This window comes from Corylus avellana, chromosome ca4, assembly GCF_901000735.1.
Source record: "Corylus avellana chromosome ca4, CavTom2PMs-1.0".
NCBI classification, from domain to species: Eukaryota; Viridiplantae; Streptophyta; class Magnoliopsida; order Fagales; family Betulaceae; genus Corylus; species Corylus avellana.
Window position 1 is genome coordinate 9,173,101 of NC_081544.1, and position 12,083 is coordinate 9,185,183.

Here is a 12,083-nt window from a genome sequence, read left to right on the forward strand (position 1 = left end):
ATAGCTGCGCGTCCCCGTCGAGATGATTGGCAGCTAGCAGCAACCTTTCTTCTTCCTTAGTACCGTGAAACTCAAAAAAATGTTCAACCCGACAAACCCAACTCGTTCCGTATTCGTTGCTACAGTAACTAGGAAAGTCCAACTTGGCAATCTTTGGGGCTGTTGATCCGCTTGCTCCTGTTGTTGTCTTCGAGTTCTTTACCCCTTTGTTTTTGTTGTTGGATCCGACTTCCGTGCTAGAACGATGGTCTTCTGATAGTCGATCAAAGCGGGTATTCATAATAGCTAAAAGTTCACGAATATCACTAACCATAACCTTAAGGCTTAAGGCGCTCCAGCCATTGGTCCGCATCGGATGAAGTGGAGGCAGCCATTGGTGACTCTGATACCAAGTTGTTACAAGCCTTTGATTATGATCTTGTAACTGGACGGTTGATGGGTAAACTAGCAGGTTTGGTCCTGCTGTGCTTACCTATTGTGGAATGAAGATGATGGAAAATAAGGGCTTGAGGTTAAGAGGGCCTCACCTCACAACACAAGGTTGATTTAGGATATTCTCTGCCTTATTCCATAACATAAGGGCCTTTGAATAGGCTAAGTATTACAACTTATAATAGGATTTCTCCTCCTATTACTCGTAGGATTAGGAGATGAGTCATCACATACGATGCTCTTATTGAAATAGAAAAACTTTTAGGACTAGGACTCTTAACCGACTATTACTAGAACTCACGTGGCAGAAGATTAAAGCTGGGATTACTAATCCTAGCTTGAAGAGGATTCTAACAGATACATAAATAAAATAAACCAACACTAATGTCAGTGTTGCATCATGGAGACAACTAGTTTAGGCAGACAAGATTCGAACATGATCTAAGCAGGATTTGCCATAAACCTTGTTGCTTTTTTGCAATTCCATGTATTCCCCATACTTTATTCCAGTGTATGCAGGTGCATTGGTTTCAGGGTGGACCAACTCTGGTGCTGGGTTGACAACCATTTCCAGTGGTGGCCCAAAATTTGTGGCTACTGATATTCTTGTAGCTTTTTCATTCACAAATGCCCGATGCATAACACTCTTGTACTTCCCATTACTCATAATCTGGATCAAATTAACAATGCTCCATTAGAAAATTGCAAACAATAACTTTCTTGTTTAAAATATTACCACGTACTTATGAAAAACATACAACTTGTAGAATAAGAATTTAGACAGATAATGTAAGAGATCTTATATGAATTGCCGTAGATCCCAACCATAAGCTGTTTCCCACAAATACATTACATCAAAAAATAAAAAGTATGGTTACTATTTTAATTTTAATTTCACTTTTGAGTTTGAACTCCCATGAAGCTTGGCCTCAAAATTTGTTTACCGATAAATCACTACCTATCTCAAAATCTTAAGCTCATAAGAAATGATGCATTTAATTATTTATGTAATATTTTAACAAGTGAAGTACAATACATAAAATATTTAACAAAGAGGACAAAATAAATAACAATTTCAAATTCAAACTTAGAACCATCACTATAATATCGTGTAAAATTACCGCTCAATGGTAGAACCAAAAAAAAAAAAAATGTCTTGGGATGTTGAACTAATAAAAAAAATAGGTGTTGTTCGTTAAAATTTTTGTTTTCTATCTTTTTTTGTTCTCTTCTCAAAACAAAAACACTAACCAACACAAAACAATCTTAAAAACAAAAAAACAGTTTTCAATTTTAAGTTACATCAAAACATTTTTTTTCAAACCAAAAACGAAAAAGACATACTCCAAAGCAAATTAACAAACAAAGCTTTTTTTGGGGGTGGGGGGGGGAGATAAATAGTTTGAGAGTTTTACCAATGGAAAATAAATAATAATATATGTGCATAATGGAAGATTTAGGATGCACCTCCATTTGATCGGCAACATTAACGACGAATGCGTTTGGAATGGAATTGACATTGACCCACTTGCTTTGATGCTGCACTTGAAGCCCAGAGATCCCATTTTGTATGAGGAGGGTCAAGAGGCCGTGGTCGGAATGCGGTGGCAAGCCGATTGCTAGTTCTGGCTCCGGACAAGGCGGATACAAGTTTGCAGCCAGAACTTGCAAACCCGATTGCAAATTCATGGTATTTTCTATGTAGGTGTCTCCCAATCCCAAGCTCATTGATATTCCTTTCAGCAACCCCATGGCTACTTCTCTGCTTCTTTTGCTGTATTCCAGCAAAATCTCTCTGTTGCAACAAATACAAAAGGAAAAGAGAAAAGTTATGCAATTTGTTGAGTTAATACGATTGAATATTCTCCATCAATATGGGGCTCATGATTAGAAGTCAAAGAGCCCTTGAGTAATTGACTACTCACAGAATCAGAATGTGTACATAAAGCTTAAACAACTTCTCTTTTGTCACCAATCTACCATTAGAATTTGACGAATGCTGCATTTGGTTCTAAGTGCTTACTTCTTGAAGTAGCACTAAAAATTAGTATTGAATTTTGAATTTAATGATAATTTTTACTACCACATCAAATAAGCATTTAAAAATACAAGTAGCACTTCTATTATAATTTACTCCCAATTTGGGAGTTTGCATATTCAGATACTGTTGTTTGTAAAGAAAGCAGGATTCGTAAGAATGCTTATTCGTAGTGGAGCATATAGTTAGGGCCAGTTATGGAATGTAATCACTCTTGTTTGGTTAATGAGAAATGCTACACAACCTCTTACTCTAAAACAATTAAATACACCCTCTAACGTGACAATAAAAATCACTATTATATTTTGGATGGATCACTATTGAATTTTGGATCAAATTGTGATTTTTACTATCACGTTAGAGAGTATGTACTTGAGAGCGTGGGAGTGATAATGCATACTAAGGCTGAAAAGGTGCACGCTAAACGCTAACTGCACTAACCGTTAACTGCTTTTGAAGTCGGTTAGTAAAAACTGCTAATCGCCTAACCGGTTACGGTTAGCGGTTTTAGGTTTTTTCAAAATCGCCAATTACTAACCGTTAACCGCTAACCGCCTATATATATATATACACATGCTACGATGTCTTTTTGTGTTTAAAATTTTAAATATATATATATAAAAATCTAGAAACGATGTTGTGTGTAGTATGATATTATCGTATTATCATATAAACGACCTGGTTTTGGTTTTTTTTAAAATTTCTTTTTTTTAAAAAAAAGAAAAGCGGTTAGTGGTTATTAGAATTACTAACCGTTAATTACCGATTAACCACCTAGGCAGTTAATGAATTTGACTGACCGTCTAGGCGGTTACAGTTATTGGTTTTAGCCAATAGCCACTAACTATAACTACATTTTCACCCCTAATGAGTACTTAAAAGTGTGTGTAGCATTTCTCTTTGTTAACGAGCGCCCTTGGGTTATCTACTCTCAATTAATTTAGGTAGTTGCATATGAATGGGCATAATATTTGTACTTTCAAGCCGAGAAATATGAGATTGCATATTAACCTAGTATTAGTACAACAGAGAGCTGGGTAGATTTTATGTGGTTCTGAGTCGTAGGCTGAGGTAGAAACCTTTATATATTTCCAACCTGCCTCGTTTTACTTTTGTTTAAAAAAAATAAAAAAATAAAAAAGCAAAAATGCCATGCAAAAATGGCCTCCATCTACGGGTGCAAAGGCGGGCGGTTAAAAACCGCCCGCTAACCGCTCTAACCGCTTAACCGTATTAACCGCTAATCGCCTAACCACTATAACCGTCTAGCAGTTAGCGGTTATTGGGTTTATTAACCGTAACCGCTAATCGCATTTTTATATAATATATTTTTATAATTATAATTATAAAAATATTTTTATATATAACATAATCATTAAATCACAATTTAAAAAAAAATAATAATTAAATCACAATTTGAGTATTAATATATTATCACTATAATTTATATGATTATATCACATGAGATTGGTCATTAAATCATTTGATTATATAATAACAAATTATACATATATAATATGACATAACTCATAAGTATACCAATTCATACTAATACAACAATTAAATATCTAGAGACTTATTTCCAATGTATGTTATAAACTTATAAGTCTATATATGTTATAAGTCTATATAAGTCTACATATGCATATGAATAATATAAATGTATAATATCAATACTTAATCATATGATTCAATGACAATTCAAATACTTTATTTAAGACTTCAAGTGAATCATATTATTAATATACAATGATGATATGATTCGTATAATATCAAATTAAGTAATCGACATTGGATTAAACAATGACCAATGTGTTACTTATAAACACAATTTAAGTATTAATGTATTATCATTATAATTTTAGTAATTTATATATTATCACTATAATTGATATGATTATATCACATGATGACTTGATCATTAAATCATATGATTATATAATAAGCCCAAATATTTGGGTTAAATATTTTTGATTTTTCTGTTTGACCCAAATATTTGGGTCAAACATTTGCATATGAATTTTTAGTCGAAACAAAAACAAGAACAAATGTACAAATTTAGGATTGGTGATCCTAAATTTTGGGTGAAATATTTTTTATTTTTTAATATGGGCTCTTTTTATAGCAATTGGGCCCAAGAAGATATTAAAAATATAAGAAGAAAAAAATGAGGGTAAAAAAAAGCCCAAAAAAATGCCTAATTTTAAAAAAGCGGTTAGCAGGCGGTTATCTATTCCGCTAACCGCTAACCGCTAACCGATAGGCGGTTAGCGGTTGCGGTTAGTGAAATATACTAACCGCTAAGGCGGTTACGGTTAGCAGTTATTGCCACTAACCGCTAACCGTAACCGCCTTTGCACCTCTATCCATAAGAAGAATAGAATGTTTTTTCTGACTCTTCCAACCATTGTAGAGGTGGAATGCGAAACCCCATTTCGGACTCTTCCACCTCCGAGTAATGCACACTCCTATAGTACATACAACGAAAAAGATGCAAACAAATAACGAAAAAGATGTTAGAACAATTTTCTTCACGGTAGATGCGCTTTCTTTGGAATCTTTAATACATGGTCGTACACTCCAAATCACTACAAAAGAGCAATTGTCAAAGGGGGTCCCCGGTAGACTGGGGACACTCCGATGCCAAAGGCAGACAATTTCTAAGAGAAAGATCGTGCTTCGGCACACAATCATTCAATATGCTCAAAGAGACTAATTGAGTTTTGAGAGAGAATATTCAAAAGGTATGAGAAGAAGATTTTAGTACCTGTGTAGAGGCCTATTTATAGGCTTCGAGAGTTGAAGTAGACTTAAGTAGGGACATATAATTAATAGCTCTTGCTAATTAATTAATATCTTTGTGTGCCTATCCTTGACCATTGGGCCCAGAATTTGGTAAGCTTATAGTATGAATTTATTCCCAACAATAATCGAGTTGAGTCAAATATTGAATGTTCAAGATTTGTTGTTTAGTTTCGTTTCAAACACAACCCGAGCACAATCTTATACTTGAGCTGAATAATATGTTCCAACTTGGTTTCAAAAAACATCAAACTTTTCTCAAGTAGCTCAATTAACTTATTCATTCTTTACATAAAATAAATAATGTCACTATTTTTCTTAGTAAATCTATACTAATTATTATTATTATTATTATTATTATTATTATTTTGAAGTGAAATCCATACTAATTATTAGTTACTTAATTATTGTTAAAATTTTATCGTTCAAGTGAATTGGATAAATTAATTTTAATTTATTAACTTATAAAATTAACTCTACTAACTTTATATTTGTAATAAATTATATACGATCTCCTGTCTATATATCCTCACTTTGACCATCAAAAAAATCAAATTTGCCATTTATAATTATTAGGGAAAACGTCACTTTAAACCCTTCAATTACCGCGCGTTTTAACAAGTCCCCCAAACTTCAAAACCTCTCAATTTGAACCCATGAACTTTCAATTCCAGTCAATTTGAACCCCTCCCTCAGATTTAGCCGTTAACTTCTAACGGCAATACCTAACAAGACCAAAATATCCCTGATTTTCGTTTTTTTTTTTTTTAAAAAAAAAAAATGTTTTGGAATTTTATAAAAAAATCATGGGTATAAATGGCATTGTCTCACTTTTAACGTTTAAAATCTAACATAGGGGTTCAAATTGACTGCAATTGAAAGTTCATAGGTTCAAATTGAGAGGTTTTAACGTTTGGAGAGACTTATCAAAACGCGCGGTAATTCAAGGATCTAAAGTGAAGTTTCCCCTAATTATTAATTAGTAAAAGAGAAAAGAAACCTTCTTTTTAGGGTAAATTGGTATTTTTGGAAGATTTTGGTCAAATTAAATTTTTATTTCCTTTTTTTGTATAAATATTGATTTCATTCCACACATGATATGCAGAAGAATACAAAGCTTCCTGCTAAGCAAAAACCCCACGCTGGACCACTTTTGGATACACCTTGAAACAGAAACAACCAAAACAAAGAACTGTCTTTAAGAGGTAGTTCAATCGGCTGAGATTATACCTAATGAAGCGGAAGTCACTAGTTCGAATCTCCCTCCCCCTCTTGTGCGGATATGTCAAAAAAAAAAAAAAACCAAACTCAAAAAAAAAAAAAAAAAACTCTTAAGTAATGTCATTAATTAACAAACTACCCAATTAGTGATTCTTGAAGGTTCTAAAATATTCCTGAAATTAATTTTTTTCCATATCAATTAAGTCTTGACTTTTTCTTTGTTTTTTTTTTTCTCACAACATTGCAGATGTTATTTACACTTTGCAAAGAGAAATGCTAAGCCTCATTCTCCTAACTATTTACTTATCATTTCTATATATATCTTTTTTAAATCTAGCATTGACTATATAGGACCCACATGTAGACCTATTGGTCCAATAATAAATTTGAATCCATTAAAAAAAAAAAAAATTATTATGAGATCGAAAAGATGGCCATGAGAAAATCAATGGAGGTTGTAGAAAGAAAGAGAAGATGCAGTACCTGAAGGCAGCATGCTTGTTAGGTGAATGAAGTTAGGGATGTACAAAGAAACATTTTGTTCTTTTTTGCAACAAATGATTGTAAACTAGCTGATTCCAAATTCAGGCCTTGAGGATGTAGGAGGCTTCCAATCCCAGGCTCTCTAATATTCCAGTTAAATATATATTGGAGAAATATATTTTCTTAACATCTCCCTTCAAACTCAAGGTATAAGCTTACATTTGGGTAAAAGAAAGTGAAAGAAAGATGAATTCGTCGAAAAAACTGCTTGTGCTGAAAGAGTTTCCAGAGTAATTCCATAAAAGTTGCTAATCTGCAATAGTGGATTATGCCGCTGTGATTAGCATTGACTGAATTTAGCCATGCATTTAAGCTATAGCTTGGTTCACTTGGTGGTAGTTTGACTTCAGAACCATATACTAGTAATGGATTAGCTGGCCTGGTCGGCTAAATGGAGAGAAAAGGGTCATATATGGCTCGAAACCCTTGGACTGTCTCGCCTGATTGGCTGAGCTTAGAGAAAAGGGTTGGTTGAATAGGCTAATAATGCTTGAAACCTTGGACAGTCTCGCCTGATTGACTGAGCTAAGTAGGCTATTTGAAGGGGCTAATCATGCCTGAAATCCTTGGACCTCTCTTTTGGTCGGCTAAGCTGAGTTGAAAGAAAGGGTCGGTTGAAGGGGTTAATCATACCCGAAAACCAGTGGACCGTTGAAAGGTCTGACCTGAAAATTCTGAGCTAGTAAAAGATCGATAGCCTAGGGAAAGGCAGCAATGATCGGTGATGATAGCGGTTAGCAAAGCATAAGTAGGCCAGTTGGAATGGGCTTGTTTGGCCCTAACCTATAGACCAAAGGAAAGGATCAGTCTAACCCGAGAGTGCCCACCACAAGAAGAATGAGTTGGGTTGAAATATGAAATCAGGACGCAAAATTGAGTTGGAAACACCTAGTCAACTTTGAGAGAGGTCAAAGTCAACGGTCAACTCTTAGAGAAGTCAAAGTCAATAGTCAACGCAAAAAGTCAAACGAGCCAAAATGCTGACGTGGCAGAGGTGACGTGACTAGGGCTGATGTGGTAGTTTGTCTGGACGACATGTGGCTACAAGAAGAAGGGTAAGCGTCTGGCGCATGTTGCACACTCGCCGCACTGGCAGCCGCGCCGAGGTGTGTCAAACCCAGGCATGGAGGCGCGTCCGAGGTCCATTGGCGGCGTGCTTGATGGATTTGTGATGGCTGGTGGCAAATTTGTGGAATGGCGCCACAACCAAGTTGATCCACCGGGCGTGGCAGCGCATGGCAGAACGGCAGTGTAGTGACTTAAATAATTAACTAAGTTTAGGTAACTTAGTTAGGGGGTTAAGTTGGACTTTGGGTCACTAGAAACAGTTAGAAGGGCATTTTGAGAATTTCAGACTTTCGGAACGGACGTACTCTAGGGTTGCCGGACGCTCTTGTTTTTAGTGCGGACGCATGAGGATCACCAGACGTACGCTGACAATAGTACGCCGTACTCTGCAAATAGTATACGAACGTATGCTCCAATGGTACGGGACATACACTACTTTTGGAATACCCCTTGGATAATACCTGGATCGTACGCTACAACATTTGGACCGTTGTGTAAACAGTACCGAACGTGCATCCCTATAGTATCGGACGTTCGCTACTTTTCAGAGTAGTCGATGGCGCCCTCTGCTATAAATGCCCCCTACCCCCTTTAGTTTTTCACGCCCTGTTCACTGCCTAACTCGCCCCCAGGCTCTGTGAAAATCCCTCCTTGTGAGTGTGTTTTGTGTGAGGTTTGTGAGTTCGGTGCTATTGGAGAGGAGTTTTCCAAATTTCGCTTCAAGGAGGTAATACCCTTAAGCCTAGCTCGTTTTTACGTCGTTATGTTGCTTAAATGTTGTCTTAAGTTGCTAGCTTTAGTTCTAGCTAGGTTGCGTCTTAAATCTTGATAATTTTAGCATTTGGCTTGGTTTAACATGATTTCATATGCATGGGGGTGTTGTTTTGAGATAGATGGTCTTAGAAAGCCTTTTGGTAACCTTAGAAATTAGTTCGGGAGGATAGGAGGACGGTTGAACCAAATAAGGTTCTACCTGAAACTCTTTGAGCGGACGTACTGTCCAAAGTATTTCAGCGGACGTACGACCACGAGCTCGGACATATGGTCAAAAATGTTCTAGGGAACGCCACTTTGGCTAGTTGTCCGATAGCCTCTATTTTCATGTTTTAGGTTCGTTTGATTTGCATTTAGAACTAATGATAGGTCTTTTCTCAGTATTCAAGGTTATGCAGCCTCAAGAGAATTTTACGGAGGAGCCTTACGACCCGGGTGAGTGTAAACTCACATGGATGCTTGTTGTTACTCTTCTTGCATTGGACGTCTATTTTATATATTATCAAACATGCATATTTTGCAATTCTCACGAAATACATTTTGAAACTACTAGAAACTCTCTTTTGAGAAAACGTGTGTTGATTAATAAGATAACAATGAGGCTTGTAAAACTATGCATGTAAAAGACTGAGAAGACTAATTGCATCATATGACATGGTACACCGGTACGTGCGGAATAACGGCCATGAACTTACTATACAAGTTAACTTTATGGTCAAATGTGTGTGTGTATGGGCTTTGGATCCAATGGTTTTATGACGAAGACGCAGCCATTCTCAATGGATGGTCACTATAGGAAGGACATCATTAACGGTGTGGGTCACCCAAGGTCAGACTCGGTCATGCCGCTAGTGTTATGTACGGTAGCCATGCAATATCCGGGGCACCAGTGTTGTACTATAGCTCTCTTGAGACAGCTTCAACCCTACTGAGAATGAGTTATATCTCGGGTAGACCATACGGTTAAACTATTATTATTACTCTATATCATATGCATATATTATATCTATATCATATTCATGATAAATTGTCATCTCATAATGTTTCATGTGCTTTATAAACAACTGAGTTCATCATTTAATGACAGGTACGCCATGTGCATTTATACTTACTAAATCGTCGGACTTACTCTTGTATTATTTCCATTTTTTCTCCATATGTACAATTATGTTGTTATCGATAACTTAGCAGAAGATGGATATCGTGAAGCATCCGGTTATCTTGGAGGATTCGATCCGGGAGATGCTTGAGGACTTATTGCAAACTTAGGTGAGCGCTCATGGTAATTAGTACTTTGAGTTATGTTGTAAACTTAGATCTTTTATGCATGCTTGCATATTTAAGGTATAGCATAGATCCCTTGTAACGATGATGTGTATAGTATGATTTCAGCTATTTTGATGTTCCTTGGTAGACGCTTTGGTTGTAATGATTTATATTTATAGAATTTTAATACTTTCTGCTGCTTAGTATTCTCTCTTTTCGAGGAGTAGAGGTCCCTGAGTTTTGTTCGGAGTGGAATAAGGCTGGGAGACGAATCGTGGAATTAATTACCAGTTAATTAATTTATGGGGCGTTACAGGTAGCTAGTTCGAGCGGCGTGACTGTGAGTGAGCACGTGGCTGATTCAATAAGGTTATTCTCAGCATAGATCTACCGATCTGTGCCAAAACACCACTTTTGGTGGTTGTTTGGCTGAAAAGACTCACGGTGGCAGCGCGTGGAGAATTTTCCGGTGGCGCGTAGAGGAGCGTGTGAAAGCTGTTGGCGGCGAATCTTCCATAGATCAACAAATTCGTGCCTCACAAGCTTGATTCTGGGATTGCTTTTCCAGATTACACTACAGTGAAGTCGTGGAAGAGACTGAATGTGCAAGCAGAGAGTGTGGGGCTTTGACACCATATTAAATATATTGAAGAGATATATTGAAGAAGATAGAGAAAGAGAGAAGAGAGAGAGTATAAGTATATAATGGACTACATTGTAGTAAGACTGATATTGTGAAGTATTACAGAGACCTCTATTTATAAATAGGCTATGAGTGATAGGCAAGTAACGACTAAAAAAAACCTTAAAATACATAAAGAAGTAAATAAACTAGAATAATATCTAATATATATTCTTAACAATTCCTTTTAAGACTACTCCTCGGATTCTTTGGCAATAGTACTCTAACGAAACCTCACTGCCAACAAGAGCAAGGAAACCAGTCAAAAAGAACCCATTTTTCACTTTCTATCTTTGAAAACTCTTCATTTCATTTCTCTTTCTCTAATATAATACTAACTTAATTATTGGAATGTCTCCGGTCCTCATAGGGACCAGCGAATTCCGGTCAACTTTTCCTTTGTTTGTTTTGCATGACCCTTATCACCGGTCCGGCTGTTTAAAAATTGGGAATAACTTATATTCGGATGAAGAGTAAAACATGGTTTTACAGCCTCCAACAATATGATGACAGCTCAGATAAAGTATAAAAATTGCACCAAAATACCATACAACATATACAGCCGATTTTAGGCTCAACGTAGAGAGAAAGAAGTGAGACAGGCTGGGTCACGGCCAGACCCAGCTGTGGGTCTGGCCGTGACCCACGTCGATCGGGTTCACCGAGGACGAGCCGGTGTTCCACCCGGCCTGGCCTCACTTGCATTTGGTCTGCGATTTGTTGCTAGAGCTCTTTGATTCGGAGGACCACAGAGAGGGAGAGTGCTTGAAAACGATTCTGCACAGAATTTATGAGAAATTTATGGTTCACAGACCTTTTATTCGCAAGGCAATCAACAATGTTTTCTATAGGTTTGTTTTTGAGAGGGAGAGGCACAACGGGATTGCCGAGCTGTTGGAGATATTTGGGAGCATAATTTGTGGGTTTGCTTTGCCTTTGAAAGAGGAGCACAAGATTTTCTTGTAGAGGATGTTGGTTCCAGTGCACAAGCCCAAGTCTGTGGGGATTTACTTTCAGCAATTGTCTTACTGTGTATCGCAGTTTGTGGAGAAGGAGCCCAAGTTGATGGCGACAGTGATAATGGGGTTGTTGAAGTACTGGCCGGTGACGAATAGCCAGAAGGAGGTGATGTTTTTGGGGGAGATAAGAGGAGATTTTGGAGGCGATTAACATGGTGGAGTTCCAGAAGGTCATGGTCCCGTTGTTCTGGCGGATTGGATGCTGCATTAATAGTTTTCACTTTCAGGTATTGTTTTC

At 36.9% G+C, this 12,083-nt stretch overlaps 1 protein-coding gene across 1 annotated transcript in view; it reads right to left on the reverse strand.

Moving 5' to 3' along the window:
* Positions 1–847: 847 nt before the first annotated feature.
* LOC132178006 (2-oxoglutarate-dependent dioxygenase 19-like) overlaps positions 848–12,083 on the reverse strand; it is a 13,181-nt gene continuing 1,945 nt past the window's right edge. Inside the window, exons 3-4 of the mRNA XM_059590477.1 lie at positions 1,900–2,227; positions 848–1,102 (exon numbers count right to left, since the gene is read on the reverse strand). Of these exons, the coding sequence (XP_059446460.1) occupies positions 848–1,102; positions 1,900–2,227 (583 nt within the window). The remainder of the gene's footprint in view (positions 1,103–1,899; positions 2,228–12,083) is intronic.